Source organism: Agelaius phoeniceus, chromosome 15 (genome assembly GCF_051311805.1).
Source record: "Agelaius phoeniceus isolate bAgePho1 chromosome 15, bAgePho1.hap1, whole genome shotgun sequence".
NCBI classification, from domain to species: domain Eukaryota; kingdom Metazoa; phylum Chordata; class Aves; order Passeriformes; family Icteridae; genus Agelaius; species Agelaius phoeniceus.
In genome coordinates this window covers 8,106,320-8,123,394 of record NC_135279.1, presented here as the reverse complement: position 1 = coordinate 8,123,394, position 17,075 = coordinate 8,106,320, and the positions used below count along the sequence as shown (strand labels likewise).

The window sequence follows — 17,075 nt, the reverse complement described above, 5'->3', positions numbered from 1 at the left end:
GAATTCCCTTCCCACCTGGTATAGCAGCCTCAGTCTGTTAATGGTCCTATTGAAACTTTTTTCAGATTATGTAATTTCCAACTCTCCCTTTTCAGCTTTGGGGCTGTGGGTTTAAATTTTTCACTACAATATGACATTACTCCCCACATGGGAGTGCAAATCCTTTGCATTTGATATTAAGGAGAGTTCAACAAACTTTTTCAAGGCAGTCTTGCCCCAAACATGCCCTGATTGTCAGTACAAGGAGCATCCACTGAGACTTTTGCAAAAGGCCTCCAATTTTTTAATTGCTTGGCTTCCTTATGCTACATGCAATGTAACAGACAAAGCAGTCCCACTGTCTCATGAAAAATCTTTTATGTGCCAGCAGAGAGTACTTTAAGTATTAATAACTCCAAACATTCAGAGAATAAGAGTAGCTGCTACCAAATAAAAAAGCGATTCACAAAGAATCACAGAATTTTTTTTTAAATTCCAGATTATTGCATTTAAAAAAAATAATGTTTAAGCCTAGCAGCTTCCAACTTGTGGCTTCCTAACTTTTTTCTACACAGTCCTGAAACACATAAAAGATGAGAGTCAAATGTAACTAAGTAACTGCAGGACTAGGACATTAAAAAGAAAATATTGACCAGGAAGGCAGGATCCCTTCTGCAAGCATCTGGTGATGTTACACACATAGTGAGTCTTCAGGCACTCAAGCTGACCAAAGGGATCTTGTTGCCAGACAGCAGCCCAGGACACTTGTCCCAGAACACAGAGGTTACTGGTGGTTTGTTTACCCAGATTACTCCATAGCCTGACAGCAGAAAAGCAGGTGTGTGGCACCTGTGACATCTCCAACCTCTCCTCCTCCTGGCAGCCCTCTCCTACAGAGCCTCAAAACCTTTGGACACATTTCCTCTCCCAGAATTTCCCAAAAGACCTTTCAAGCTTTCCTCAACCTCACCCCAGTCCCCTGGGGCACAGGACACCCTCTCCACACCTGCTTGGCTTTTCCCTGCAAACCCTGTGCCCTGCAGTGACACAACAGCTCAGGGAAATCTGTTCCGAGAGGGAAAGCTCAGAAAGCTCTGGACTTGCATTGTCTCAGAACTGGTACTCCAGTAATAGATTTTCCTAATATAACTGAGCTTTTTGCACCCTCAGAAACATGCTTCTCCTCAATTTTAACTAATAGCGTTCAACACAGTTATTTTCCTCATTAATATCTTAGTTCATTGCACATCCATTTGCAGCAGTTCCCACTAAACCATCTTTGAGGGAATTTTTTTTCCTTATTAGCATCCTGCTCACAGCAAGCTTCATTGAATAAATAATGATTTAAGGAAAAATGGGGATTGTAGAACAGATCAGTAGGAACCTTGTTCATTCTTCAGGCCAATGTCCCAAGAATTTCTTTCCCGTTTTCAGAGAAAGGCCATGTGATCAGAGGGAAGGTTACTCTGTCCCAACCCAAAGAACGTGCCCAAGGCTGCCTTCCAACTCCTCTCCCTCCCCTGCTCCCTCAACTTGCTGGTTTTTTGTTCCCACTTACCTGCAGTGCAGAGTCTCCACCTTAAGGAGTTCTTCAGCCCCTGCCATGCCTTAGGCCAAAGAGGTGGATTTTCACAGAACACAAGAGTCAGCTTGAAAGACCTTGACCACTTTCTGTGAGCTCACAACATACTATGGAAGGCTGTTTGGTTGAGAGGAAAAGCATCCTCTGGTGTGTAGACACAGCAGAGTGCAAGCATTACCATGATATTTTCTGAAAAATCCCTTTGCCAGGATTTCTTCTCCTGGGAAGCTGAGAAGCCTCAGAGAAAAATGTAAATAATAATTATCTGATTCTCTTCTCCTGTGTTTGCTGCTTTGGAAGCAGCTGGAGGTTGTTTACCAACAGGTGCATCTTTGATTGGTTCCATGTGAATTGTTTTTACTTAATGACCAATCAAGGCCAGCTGTGAGTGACTCTCTGAGGAGTCACAGGTTTTTATTATTCATTCTTTTCTAGCTTTCTGATGTATCCTTTGTCTTTCTTTAGTATAATTTTAGTATATAATTTTTTATAATATAATATCATAATATAATAAATCAGTCTTCTAAGAACATGGAGTAGATTCTCATCTCTCACCTCATCCTGGGGACTCTCACAAACACCACACACAAGAGCAGCGTTTCCTGGCCACAAACAGCAGTAAGTGCTGCAGTACTGATTCCAGGCTGAGAGATCCTCATGGATACAGAGACACATCCGATGTGCTTGGCTGAGAGCAGTGAATGAAGCGTCCCAGTGGTGGCTCCTGCACCCTGCTGCTGCTGCTGGGGCAGGAAGGAGCCGTGTCCCGGGGCGCTCCCTGTCACCCCCAGCAGGAGCTGAAGCCCGGCCGGCACCACGATCCCAGCGGTCAGCCCGGGAGCGCTGGGGCCCCTCCCCTGCACGGGCAGGACGCGGCTCCAGGGGATGCAGTTTCACCCGAGCCACCACCAGGGCACATGGTGGAATTCGGACCCTCCTCACAACACCCTGCAGCTACAAAGAGGAGCAGCAAAGGATTCAGCACTCCTTTATAAGGGATGGCAGTGGAGGAGAAAGCATGATGAGAAACAAAAATACAAGACAATAAAGGTTAAGGTACTTTTATTATAAAAGTCTATACAATGAGCACCAGACATAGCAATGCAATTATATCTGGTTTAGTTATATATATTCCATATCTATATATCCATATAGATATATAGCTTTTGCTTTTACCAAAGTAAAACTGTTATATCACAAAATGCCTAGTTCTACCATTTATTTATTGCTCAACAAGGATGGCACAAAACACACTCAGCATAACTGTTGCCATGCTTATCTACTATACTGAATAAACAGCCAAACACTGCATAACAAACACAAAGCAGCTGTTAATTCTGAATTGGAACCAGTCTGATCACTCACTCACTTATAAAAATATTGGAATCATATAGATTTAAGCATTATAAAGGAGGAATATATTATTTAAAACATTTAAATAGTGCATATTGACATTTTGCATGTGGTATATAAAACACAAACATTCATGTACAACACTATACAGTACACATTAGTTTCAATGTTTGGATACACCCGTGTCTGCAGACTGATAGAAAAGGAACTGAAGTGTACATTGCACAATGGAACTGAATAAAATTGGTAAATGGTCTCAAAGACTACTTTAACCTCATAATTCTCTAAGGTCCCAGATCACTTTGCAGTTAAAAAAAAAAGAAAAGAAAAAAAAGGCATACCACCAGTGCTCAATAGTTTTAGTGCTTTTTTTTTCTGAATTCCAAAAATACATGCCTACAAGCAGAGTAAAACAAACCAAGAAGTATTCTACAGTACACAAATGAAATCTGAGCACTAAAAATCCTACTTGCAACCTATTTCATATGCTTCATGACAGAACAGCAAGTCTCTGAGTTATGTGCGAGCCATTTCTTACATTGTGAGAAAGTTCATTTTTGGTCTTTCATAAAGCAGAGTGAATCATTGCTATGTTGACATTAGCCAGTCATAAAAACATGCAGTGAGAGTAGGTGCATGCAAAACATGGCCACAATCAAACTGATACACTGAAATAAAAACAAAAAAAAACTGAGAAAGCACCAGCTGAAATTAACATTTTGATTTTGCCAGATCAGAAACAGCTGCGGATGGCTGCTGCAGAGCAAAGCTAGTCCCTAAATCATCATTCAGCACAGCAGATGTGATACTCAAAACATTATTTAGATTCAACTCTGAAGCTAAATCATGCAAGGCCCATAAACTGTTTTGCTTACATCGTAAGGATTAGATAATGTATTTTTATTCTCCAACTGTAAAACAAAACCGTGATAAACAGCAGTAATCTTTCCACTCCAAACCGACGGTTCTCCCTGTGGTGCATGTTAACTACACTGATTTTAGCCCTTGACACCATACTCCTTTCAGGTACAGTGGGATTGTGACTGTCCTAAGCCAGCTCCTTTCTGTGGAGCCACACAAGTCTGAGCACCACCAGATTTCCCAACCACCACAGTGTTCACTGTGCTCCTCAAATCTTCTGAAAGCGGAGATGCCGTATCCAATTCAGCCCAAACACTACGTCACCACTGGCTGATAAACAACAACCCAAAAAGGGATCAAAATGAACAACAATGACATGAGTCCTGTAGGCAGCATGTGATTGAACTTTTCAGTTTTCCAAGGTTTAAAAGCCACTAAGAAAAGGTCACTTTCTGGTTTGTCCACTGTCATCTTTATCAAGGAGGAAACGTGACCGCTAATGAGCAAAATCCATAGACGTTAATTATTACTGTGTACAGGTGCAATTTAGAATACCAAAAAATCAAAGTTGTTCCACAGCAGTCCTTTGAAAGGAATTACAGTCTGTTTAAGTGTTCCAAGAATTAAGAGCTGTACCCTTAATTTGCTGATTTTTTAGGCAAGAGGAATAGTTCGGTGTAGCATTACAATATTAATAATTTCTTCAACAATGCAAAAGGTTAGTAATAACAAAAGTCTCAAAGTTCTTGAATGCTAAAGATAAAAAAAAGCTATGGTTGTTTTGGAACAGGATGGATGCATCTGGAATACAAAACTTCGATGGAAACTGTGTTTGCTAAAGTTGGATAGAGCAGTCTCAAACTCAGAAACCTTATTTGCTCTCTAGACAAGACCTACTTACCCTTCAAACATGTCCTAGTGGCACCACAGTAAAGTGCACAAACTGGATTCTTTCAACAGTGCATGACACATGAACACAAGCACCCAATAAGTACAGGGGTAGTATATGGAAACAGCATGTTACTCAACAGGTTGGAGGAATATAATTTAAATTGATTTTGAAGAATCTTGTTTGCTGATAAGGACTTCTAACAGCCTCAGTTTGGCTTTGATTTTCTTGTACTCCCTGTACTCATCCAGCATTGGGACCCGATCTTCTTTCTGTACATTCCTGTAAAAAGAAAAACATAAAAATTTCAACTAAATCATCCATCCTGCAGCAAGCCAAACACAGAAGCAGCTACAAGAAGTTATTTTAGGGCAGATGAAAATTATTATTATTGGCAGCTTGTTCACCAATAACAGACATATTTTAGTTTATTGTAGCTAAAACCGCCATCACCTAAAAAACTGAACTGAAAACCCAGCAGAATTTATTCTGTACAACTGCTGCAGCACTGGGTAATAACCACTGCCCTAAATTCTCCTGGGAATTTTACTAACAGGATATGAAGAGTTTCATTTCAGATCCTGTGTATACACTACAGAAAAAGACACATTTAAGCCAATCTACGTTTTTCACTGTAAGTAGATTGACCCACAAATTAGCAGCAGAGCATTATTCTTACTGGACTATAATAAATAATCTATTAATATGATTAACCTCATTATTTGCCATTGAAGTCAAAAGGAGTTTTGTTCCAAATTCAGTAACTGCACAATGAAGCCACGTTACTGGAATTTGTGTGACCAGGAGAAATACAGGAGAAGGCAAAGTCAAGTGAGAACATTTGCCAGTCAAGGAAGTGACTTGTTAGGAGTGTTGTTAGTTTTGTTCATGACATGAGACATCTCAAAAATACAATGGGCAGCAATGCAATCCAATTCATGACAACACAAATTCAAATAAGAAACCTAGAAGAACTAAACTATATGGAGAATAAAAATTATAAAAACCTCTACTGGTAAAGCAAATATCCACTGCCAGAACCAACCTACTGCAACAAGGGGCAAATGGGCAAATTTACCTGCCCTATGTTAAAGAACAGGGATAATATGGGGCTTTTAAAATAAAAAAATCGCACTTTCTAGTAGGTATTTTTAAATGCTATTTTTTAAAAATGGAACTGTTAAAAATACACAAAGTTATCTCCCTCAGGAGATTATTCACAGCAGATCAAAACAGATCAGATTCCAACTGACAACATTCAAAGTTAGAAAATGCACTTGGCTACATCATGAGGCTGCAGCCCAGCATCTGGTTTTGTGCTAAACAAACCTTCCATTCTGCTGATAAAACTCCTCTTCAAACTCTCGTAATGTCTTACGTAGCTTCTTCTTCTCAGCTCTGGCTTTCCACAGTTGCTCCAACAGTTCAGGCCTAAAAATTTCAAGTGAAAGAAAAACATGTTGGCCTTACAATAGAATTTCAATTCCTCAGAAACAGCTGCACTAATAATTTATTTGTCTGGTTCATAAGGAACATACTGTCAGTTTGAAAGTGAAATATTGAGAACAAACTAGCAGTTAATAAAGGGGTATAAATTTTCTACTGTCTACACAGCTCAAGTAAGGCTGAAGAAGGTTTAGAAGATACTAAATAATTCACTGAGTACAAAAAGATCTTAGTCAGACATGTCAGAGCAAAGAACACTCATTCAATCCAAACACTTCCTGAGAAGTGCTGAACATGTCACTCCCTTTCACCCAACATCAGAGATTCAGTTATCATGACTCTAACTACAATAATTACAACTACTATAATTAAATTATCCACTTAATCATCCATACATAGAAGCAGCTCGGGTGCTGGAGAGCCTCAGGTCCCGGGTGAGTTTCTCTTGACCATCTTCAATATCAGACTCAGAGTTTTCAACTGGGCTTAGAACAGGCTGTGTTTGGGCAGCAGTTTTTAAGATTTCATTCAGATCTGTAGCCAAACCATCACTTTCCTCCTCTTCCTCCTGAAAGTGAAAACAGAAATTCAAAATAAATATGATGTATTTCAGTTCCCTATTACAAGTGCTGGGAGTATTTTTTAAAGGCACTGCACCTACCTTAATTTCTTCAAAAAAATGGGCAGTTTCACCTTCAATAATGGGCTGTAACATCTGCCCCCGCCTCTTGGTTGATGGTGATCCCTGAAAAAATGGAAACTTGTTTCAAAATGTACAGTAAGACATCAAGTGCTGTTTGAAGTCAGAATTACACTGAAGTCACCCAATATTTCCTCTCTGAGGTGAATAAAAGACAGTGAACATACTCACAGAGCACAAATAAAATAACCATACAACCCAAAAAGCTCAGGTACCCAAAGTATCCTTGACACAGAAATAATTGTTGTAGCTTATAATTTATTTTAAAATAGTCATTTTCAGACCTGAAATAAAAAGCATTTGTTCTCTCCATGTTTTGTAGAAGATTCATAAAGTGCAATGATAGCTCTGAATTTTATATTTATTCTTGATCCTCCCAAACCAAAGCACAGTTACAGAGGCCAGAGCTGGTTATCTCCTGCCAGGCATCCATTGGGAATAATCCTGCCTGGCTCCTTTTCCAGAGCACTCTGAAGCCCTGCAGGTGGAAGTGTGAAATCAGAGCTATGTGTTGCCACCTCAGAGTCAAAATCCTTTAAACTCCAGCAGCCTAAAGCAGGTGTCCCTGCCCAGGTGCCTGCTGCACACCTGCCATAATGTCCTGCTCATCCCTTATCCCCAGACAGCAGAAGCAGCTCCAACAGATGGTCTCTGGACAGGAAAATGTGAAACACAAAAGCCACACAGACAATGACCTGTCAAAAACTGCAGTTCATGAAAGGTAAATAGTCTCCTGCTTTTCTGGACATTTCCATACAGGCTTCAGTGCATGTCCTTGGTGTACCAGGATACATAAGAGATCTCATGGAATTAATTGTCACACAAACCTAAAAATCAATTCTTGAAATAGCTGGCACTGAATATAGACTACTTAGAAGTTACAACTTAACAATCCTTGGCAATATGAGAAAGCTCCTCATATTTCTTATAGGTTTCAAAAGCAAAGACCTGTGAAAAAAATTTTACAGGTGCTGCCTACAGCACAGGTTAGGAAACATGTTACAAACATCTCTCCTGAATTTAAAATCCTTCTGGTGAGCTATCACCCATCCCTTTACTTCACAGCCAGAAACCAGAATGGCTATGGTACAGTAATAAGGCTGCCCAGAATGTAAAACCCATCTCAGCTGAACTGTCAGATTTCTGAGGGGAGAGATGGCACAGAGTTCAATCAGTCAAGGGCACTACCAGAAAGCTGTGACTCACCAGTCACAGAGAAACACACTGGTGCCTAAGAGCAGCCTGTGCTCATGGAGTTCAGAAAGGGATTCTGATAAAAAAGCCCCTAAACCTGACTGTGATCCAAATTATGTTTTTCTTTAAAAGGAGCCACCAAAAACAATGTACGTGCAAGAAAGGCAGAATCTTGACCTGGTCCCTTTATCTCAGTGTACTCCAGCTTAGAGGGGAGAGCTCAGAACTGTCAGTGACAATGTAAACAGCAGATTAAGCTCCTGCTGAGTAAGCCCAGCTACCTGTGTCTGGGAAGAACTGTCTGTATGCAAAGAGATTATCTCATGTCAGCTCTGCAGCCCCTTCCTTCCAAAAGGGTCAGCAGCCAACATCCAAACAGGTATTTTGCAAGTCTGGGTCAGTATGCAAGGCTTGGATTATGGCTCATGCAGAACAAAACCAGCTGGCTGTCATTCCCCAGCTGTTTTACAGGTACTATAAACAAGGTTACATCAATTTCCTTGCACAGTATGGAAACTTTTCTTCCTCATCTCTTAGAAGACCACAGAGAGAGGATAGAAAATTCAGAAGGAAATGAAGTGAAAACACAATGAAAAAGCAGGGATGTTGTACAGATGCTGCAGGTGCTGGTAACATGTCTCTCTCTGGGGAAGCATGAAGGAATGAAATGGTTCTGATGGCAATCCTGTCACTCAAGCCTCTGCTGACAGCAACCTGCACTGCAACTGGTGTTACTATTCTGGGGAGGACTGAAAGTACAGTATGTCCTTGGGATCCATACCTAGCACAGGCACTTGGGAACATCTCAGCCACAGCAAGTTAGCACAGCTCACTTACTTCCAGAGAGAATAATTTAATTCCCAAGAGCCATCAAGGTCACAGACAGCTTGGAACTGCTGTGTTCTCAGCAGTAAATCAATCAAATGCCTCAAAAGTACAATGACAACAATATCTTGTATCTTCCACAAGAAAGATGTTCCACAGAACATTGTTACTAGCTCTTCTAAAGGCAGCCTCACAGTTCAGAAGTGGGGAAAATAAACAGAAATAGCATTTGTTTTACTCACAAGAATAGGAGTAATGCTTGCTCTAGTTAACATTTGTTTTACAAGTCTGTATCTGTCATAAAGTGGCTTCACAATATGTCTTTCTTCTCTAGTAACCTAGAGGCAGAGAAACCAGAGAATTAATGATACCGGTCACTCCATCCCAGACAAGCAAACACAAAGCCGTGTGCTTCTCCTGCCAGGCCACCAGCATTCCAGCTGGGAATATAAAACTACCTTACACTGTGGGCATGAAAGGGGGTTTGTGCAGATAAAAGGGAATAACTGGGTGCTTTTTCATTCTCTCTCTCACTTTAATATTGTGTACTTTTCAGGGAAAAGATTGAAATGGTTCCTAAAAATTAGGGGAGCCTCAGCACAGGCAAACCCTGTATTTAAATATCCATGGAAAAGAGGCAAAAAAGGGACCAAGAAGTGAGGGAAAAGATGTGTGCCTGGCAATGATGATGGTTCTACAGAAATGAAAGGGAAAAAAGAAAAAGATGAAACTGTAGAGAAGGGGGTGGGAACTGCCCTTTCATTTCTGTTTCTGTGAAATCCAGAATAACATTTCTGGTCTTTTCTGAGGAAATTCAATAATCTTGTTTATTTTTCAGACATCTCTTTGCCTCACAGACATATAAGGCACCAAATGACACCCATCACATTGCACACTCCAATCACCTTCTGATTTCTGAAAAGGGGGCCTATTAATACATACTTTTTTTCTTTTTTAGAAGTCAATCAGCAAGTTCCTCAGTTGGCAACATGGAGGCCAATAGATACCTTTATGTTTTGGAGAAGGAAAAAGAAGAACCCCCCACACCAGCATTGAGTTCTGGTCTTACTATTGCTCAAGAGTTACTGCTGTCCATGCACACATTAATGGCAGAGTTTGAAATAAAGCCAAGCATTACCGGCCGTCCATGTTGGCTTTCATAATACAGGAGGCTCTTCTGGAGAGATGTTTTCTCTTCCACCAAATGGTCCTTTGTCATTTTCTATCAAGAATAATTAGCATTTTATCAAACACAAGTCACTTTTATTTGCTATCCAGATGTCTAAGCCAAACTTAGGTTAGTTAACATCATACAACCCACCTTCCTCCAGTTAAAGCTGTTCAATATTGTCAGCACAAACTTGTAAATATTTTAATATTTACAGAGCAAGGAGAATGTGGTTTATGTTGATAATTTCCCCACTGAGTCTGAAATATGATGGCCTGGCAAAGGGCTGCAAGCCAGAGGCATCATGATGTTGATGAAGTGGTATCTCAAGTGCTCTATTTCCCCCTTATTGTCTCAGAAAGAGCCTATCCATGACCTCATGCTTACCTTTATATCTTCTGGCAAGCATCTCTCAACTCGTTTTTCCTTTAATCTTTTCAAAATGAGTTCTAGTGTAGCCTCCTTAGTGGGCTTCTTCTCTTTCTGCACAACCCTCATCTCATCTTCATTTTCTTCATCCTCTTGGTCAAGAGAGGAACCAAAGCTTTTTGGAAGAGTGTTACTTCGTGGACGTGTTTGAGGTATGAATTCTCCCTCTGAGCTCCTCTGCTTTGCATCTGAAAAGAGAAAAACTGCTCAGTCCAAAGGTTTAAAATAACACAGTTTATTTAACTGCAAGTACAGGAACATAGCAATTTGCATATGGAAAGTTTCCCTCCTAAAGAACTAAAGCCATAAGAATAATTTCATTTTTGAATAATGCAGAATATAGACATGAAACATTTTTGTGTGCTGCGGAAGTTTACTGAAGGACTTAGCCATCTCAGCCATGAAGATAATTTGTGTTGCAAGAGAAGAAGAAATTGCTACAATTTCTTACCTTTTATTTGCTTTCTCAATTTGGTAAGTTCAGTCATCCATTTTAAAACTTTTGGATTGGCTGCAATATCACTATAGGAGGGCTGAAAAAAATACAAATAAACTACATATTAAAACAAACACACTAAATCTTGTTTATAAATATTTCTTTCAAGATTCCGTAAGATTTGTGATGGTGAATGTGAACAGTTACAGGAATGCCACTCAGTATCAGTTCAGATCTCAGTGCCAACATAAGCACAACACTTCTGAAAATAAAACTGAAACAACTTCAGCAGCTGAACCAGAGAGTGGTAAGACACTTCTGCTTTTCCACACATCTGAAATGGCCTCAGTCTCTCAGCAGCACTGTCACTCTGTCCTCCTTTGGCTCTGGCATTCTGGCACATTTTCTAATATTGCTGTTGCTCAGCTCCCTTTTGCAGTGTGTAACAAAATTCTCATTTGTGAACACAATTATTCAATAATGAACTACAAGAGTCACTCAGCCCCCCCGTGCAGTCCTTTATCCTGAGTAAAGACAGAAGTGCTAACTTACCTTACTGTTTTTGTCTTTTTCAAACTGTTCCTCAAATTGCTTTATTTTTTTCTGCAATTTCTTGACAAGCTGATAAGGTGTCTTATCTTCCCTTTTGTCATCTTTTGAGCTAAAGGATGCTCTTCGTGTTCTGTTTAAAAACATTTTAAAAATGTCATTTAGATAATTAAATGAGCACAAACAAGACGTATATTGAAGTCAGAGATGAATAATTTCATTTTTTCTCCAGTTCTTAATCCATTAATTTCAAGTTTTCAGAGCTATTTACTCAAACTGCTTTGAGCTGCTGCCTTCAAGATGTGATGTTAGTTTTGTCTCCCTAACACGAGTAATACCCAAAACAGAAAAACTGTATTTGAAATTCAAGTGTAATGGACCATTAATTGCCAACTTTCTGGTGCCTGGGCTCTTTACCCAAGTTACTATATACTCAGCTGTTCTTCAAGGACTGGGCACAGAATAAAGCCCAGGCTAGAAAATACCACTGAACAATCCTTGGTAATTAAACAGCTTCACTCAACTGTCTCAGGCAAGTTAAGAGATAATTAAGCCAAAAAGTATCTACATAATTTGTTAGGCTTACTAATAAATTTCTTTAGATTTTACTGACAGACTCCTAAAGTATGTGGTTTTATATCATCTTTCACACAGCTCCTTGACATTTGCTGCTCTTGCAAAGCATTTTTTGTTTCAAGACTGACATGAGAATTTTCCAGAACACTTATTATACAAAGTGCCTGAAACATCCCTCAACACAGCCAGTGAAATCTATGTAGTTCAAGATGTTAGCAATACTAATCTAATAATCTACTAGAGCAGATCCTTATTAGTTTCAGAATGAGGAGAACAGCTATTATCATCAGCACTTTTCTGCAGGTCAGTCTTCTACATCATTTTAACAGTACTTGTTAAATATCTTCTGTGGTTAATTGGACAAAACTTGCACAAGGATCTTTTTGCATCAATAAATCTGCCAGACAGACAACTAGAAACTCTAAACTTCTTCCAATCTCCTGTCTCAGGCTTTCACATTTTCATGAGATTATTTCTTCCTTAACAAGCATGAAAATTCTTCTCAACTTCCCTTTCCCAGTAACAGGAGCAGACAGTACAAGTCACAAGTTATTTACAGTTTTGGAGAGTCACACTGCCCAGTTCACAAATACAAATAACCTGCAGCTTGTTTAGTGACAACTCTAATAAACTAGGTTAAAAAAATACAACTTTACTTTAATAAACCAGGTTAAAAAAATACAAGGAAAAAAAGCCAGAGCTTACATAAAATCAGACCAGAGTCTAGCAAAGCCTGGTAAACAAAGGATATAAATACTACTTTCAGCCCAGGAAGTGCCATTTGTCCGAAGCCGTGACCAAATGCCAGGGAAAGCTCTGCAATCTTGTCCTATTTTTATCCTCTTTCCCTCAGCATCTGTCAAAGGCCACTTGGAGAGCCACGATCCCACCCCAGCTGAACCTCTGCTCTAAATCACTGCAGCAGTTCCTGGGCAGGCAGAGCAGCCAAATGGTCACACAATGTTTGACCTTGGTCTTCAGTTCATTCAGATCATGAAAACCCGTGGCAATCTCAAGCAGATGTATTTTCATCCTGGCTTAACACATCCTGCCCCCCAGACTGCATTAAAATACACACCTAACAAAAGAAAGTGCTTTGGATGAAGAGTCCAACGTTTCTGGATCATGTAAGAAACGCTGGCTTTGCCCAAAATCCAAACTCCGATGTGACAGAATGGGATGACAGTCCTCTTCCAATGGATGGTTAGTCATCCTCCCAGCCTGTGGGGACAGCTGAGCTTCTCCAGATTCACTGTCCTCCTGCCAAGACTTGAAAGCAGGAAATGGATCTAGAAGATAAAAAAAAGACACAAAATGGTACTTGTCTGTTACCAGAACTATCAACAAGAGTCGAAACAAAAATGTGAACCCAATGCTTAGTCTTGTATGCTCTAGAGGATGTGGTGTCATACACAAAGTGAATAAAAACAGTGAAATGCATCAGAAAGCTACAAATTCTGTCATATAACTGAAAGAAAAAGGTACTGAAATGAAGTATGCACACTAGGATCCCTTTTTCAAAGTGTATCTTGGGAGTATGCATTTCTGAGCAGTTCAACAGTGTAACAGAGCCTTATTTATGTATCAGAAATATTAAATAAGAAGAATATGTTTATTGTCCATTCCAGTATTTTGCTGTGGAAATTAATTTTCATACTGTATGCATGTACTTTGAAAGTTGGTCCTCTTGGTTTTGAAGAAGGTTTAGGGACAAGGCCCATTTGCTTAAGTCATTTTCAAGGAGTGTTTTTGGGTTTTATGATAAAATCTACCTTTACAACACTAAGAAAAAGAGATTTCTTAATTTGTGGAAGGTGATTTTTTAGGAGGGAGATTCCAAAACAATCAATTCCTTCAAATCCCTATGAAAAGCTCCTTGCTAACATTTCTTATAATTGACATGGTTTTCTTGCTGTCTAAAAAAAAAAGCTGACACAGCCTTTCAATTACTTCAATTTAAAATCCCACCCCCCTTTTCCTTTCAGAGTTGCCTGTTCTTTTTCCTAGTTCAAATCAGAAATTTGAAAACTGGGTTCAAAGTGTGCAGAACAACAATAAAACCCACAAAGTAATCTTCAAAAAAAAAAAAATAACCCTTGTACCTGCTTTCCACTGCACATTTACTAAGTATGATTGGGAATTTTTTGTTGTTTTTCATCTGTGATCTTGCCTGTTTGCACAGTACAAGATACAAGAAGGGGACCTTTTTGAATCAACAAAAAAGCTGCAGATCAGAATATTCCCAAGATATAAGGGACAGCAGGTGAAGGGTTAGTTAGAAAGCAAACCATCAACTATCAAAAGGCAGATAACTGAACGTATGGCGAACCATACTTACCCTCCCCTTCTCTCTGCAGATGCATTGTTTTGAAATCAATGAGGGGGAAAGTGATAGGGCATGGCGCTAATAAAATGAAAAAGAATGGCAAAAATACTAAAGTGAACACACAGCACAGTCAGAACAAACTATACATAACATGTAAAGCAGGAAGATACAGTACCAGGGAAAAACATCCCATCTTTTTGGACCAGGCCCTGAGCACTCTCAGCTTCCAAGCAATTCCCATGGCAGGTAAGGATGCTCAGTCCTCAGCCAATTTGAACTTTTTACTGGAAAGGTTTACAAAGAACTGGTAGAGGAATAGTAAAGACTTATTGCAGTTTAATAAGAGACTCGTGCATCCTCACATGAACAAAGGCAAGCTCTAATGTTTTTGATCAGAGCTTGTAAATAATAGAGATGGTGGTGATTTCCAAAAAGCAGAGTAAATGCAGAAGAAATACTCAGAAATATAAATCAACCATTCTGCATTTTCACCTTGGGCCAGCAAGCATTTGATGTTGCTTTTCAAGAACTCTGTTGCATACAGGCCTTTAGTTTTCTACTAGATTTGCTTTAATAACCCAAACCTTGTAACTGAATTTGGACTAGTACAGGTTTCTTAACAAAGTCACTCTACTTCAATGGAATGCCACAAGGACTTGCAGTGCCTTGGAAGGCTGAGTTCCTAATAACCATCCTAAACAGGACTGAAGTACAGTCAATGTTCAAACACTTCACAGTGAGATTAAGACCTCTTGCAAAGAACATGATTTAATACCAAGAAGTTATAATATAAATTTATAAAGAGATACACCGCTCTATTTTCAAAACAAGAGTCATAAAGCTATTTGGGGAAGTAAAACCAAAAGCAACTTCATGAGCAGATTTAAGGAAATAATGAAAATGGATGCCACAAACCTTCTGAGAATACATATTAAGTCATCTTAACACAAACAGAGGATGCAACAAAATGTAATGTGCAAGTAAGCAATCAAACTAAATAAAACACTGAAAACATAAACAGGATTTTTATGTTTTAGCTTTTGTTCTTAACTTGGGCAACAAGAATGGAAACCTGGACTCAGTGTCTTTGGGCACCTGCAGTTTGACTTCTCTGTGCCATGACATACCCTGAATGTGCAGCTTGCTAGGGCTCAAGAGCACCAGCCAGCAAATATTGTACAAAACAAATGAAGCCAATCACAAGTTGCAAAACTCATTATCTGCAAAAGGGTTAAAAGAGAAGTGTGGGCTGATGAAGTCAATTAATTTGCAAGACAGTCAACAGCAGTGACAAACCAACAATCAGTTCTCACCACTTGAGCTTCAGGACAAAGCTGTATGTGCTGACAGCTCGAAGCTGCACTGGTACAGAACACACATTCCAGCTTTACTTCCCTCATTTGAATCCTTCCAACACTGCAACCACAAGTTAAGTGCAGTGATTCCTTGCTCCCAGTGTCTTGCTAAGGTTTCACTGTGACACTTAAAGGCATCTCAAGGAACAGCTGCCACTGTTATAGAGCAGAGCCTGCTGAAAGTTAAAACCCTGTCCCTGCACAGTTAACCTGCACACATCTATCAAGTTGTACTGCAGGTTTTCCAAACCAGAACTGAGTGGCCTGTGGCCATTGCACTGGCAGTGACAGCTCACTGTGGTTTAGCAGCTTAGATCACTTGCATTTTTTAAGGTGTGATGACTCCAACGCCAGGCAGAGGAAACATGATATAAGGAAGACATAAAAAGAGAAGTATTTTGAAAAGAAGGTATTGACAAGAGTGTTTTGCTCTGGTTACAAAGGACTTATGGTTGTTTTAAGTAAAACAAACAGTTTTACCAGACATTTGAGCAATAAAATTCAGTCAAGTCACAAGCTCAGGGGATTGCTAAATCTGGAAGGCAGTGAAGAATATGGTCACAAACATAGGGAATCCTGTCTGAGAGAAAACTGTTACAAGTATTTTTCTTCTCCTAAAATGCAAACCATGGAAGGAGAAGGGGCACAGAAAAACATCCATCTGCAACTTCAGCCTTTATTTGAAAATTCAGAGTTGCTTCAAGTTCTCCAATGACATGGAAACCAAAACAACTGACAGATTTTTTCTGAAAAACTGAAGTATGAACTGCTGTGTTTGGCAGGTTAGTGATTTTAAGTCAAATTCAGTCAATTCAATAGTTTACACTTAATAAAACAAAGACAAACAAGACACAATGATAATTTTAACTAAATTATATAATTTGACAAAGTGTTTTTAAAGACTTGGATGAGAGACTCAGGGTCAATAAAAAACAAAAACAAAACAAAACATGCCAGCTAGAATGAAACTTGGACTTCTTTGCTTTCTTTCTTTAGTTTTCCTTATATTTTTTAAGGTCCTTAATTAAGTTGCAGATGGTTCTGAAACAAGATGAGACCTATGTCATGACTTGGTTGATCTTACCATGTGTACAGGAACGTGTTGTTGCCTCCTGCTTTTACTTTGTAAATAGTTTTATTCATCACTTCTCCCTAACTATAGTGTGAGCTAAAGAGTGAGAATTACCTTCCCATTTGTCACCATCAGACACATTCTTCAGATCCAGATGTGGTACTTGGACAGCTGGAGCTTCCTCGGGAACATGAACGCTGCCATCCCCCAGCACCTCTGAATCAGGGTTTGCATTCAGATCACAAGTCTTGCTACTTGAATCCTGTATTTAAAAAACAGAACAATTTTATTATTACCTAGCATCTGGAAATCAGGTACTTAATCAGTTCCAGCAC

General features: G+C 39.4%; 1 protein-coding gene across 4 annotated transcripts in view; it reads right to left on the bottom strand.

Annotated features, from left to right (window-relative positions):
- Positions 1–2,606: 2,606 nt before the first annotated feature.
- Positions 2,607–17,075, bottom strand: part of FAM13B (family with sequence similarity 13 member B) — a 44,385-nt gene continuing 29,916 nt past the window's right edge. For 2 of the 4 annotated variants that reach the window (XM_054642875.2, XM_077186260.1), the window contains exons 14-25: positions 16,855–17,002; positions 14,326–14,391; positions 13,066–13,276; positions 11,415–11,544; positions 10,878–10,959; positions 10,385–10,614; positions 9,968–10,051; positions 9,072–9,167; positions 6,772–6,855; positions 6,506–6,678; positions 5,994–6,095; positions 2,607–4,946 (exon numbers count right to left, since the gene is read on the bottom strand). In XM_054642875.2, the coding sequence (XP_054498850.1) occupies positions 4,823–4,946; positions 5,994–6,095; positions 6,506–6,678; positions 6,772–6,855; positions 9,072–9,167; positions 9,968–10,051; positions 10,385–10,614; positions 10,878–10,959; positions 11,415–11,544; positions 13,066–13,276; positions 14,326–14,391; positions 16,855–17,002 (1,530 nt within the window). In that variant the 3' untranslated portion in view covers positions 2,607–4,822. The remainder of the gene's footprint in view (positions 4,947–5,993; positions 6,096–6,505; positions 6,679–6,771; positions 6,856–9,071; positions 9,168–9,967; positions 10,052–10,384; positions 10,615–10,877; positions 10,960–11,414; positions 11,545–13,065; positions 13,277–14,325; positions 14,392–16,854; positions 17,003–17,075) is intronic. The other 2 variants (XM_077186262.1, XM_077186261.1) reach the window with 2 other exon arrangements.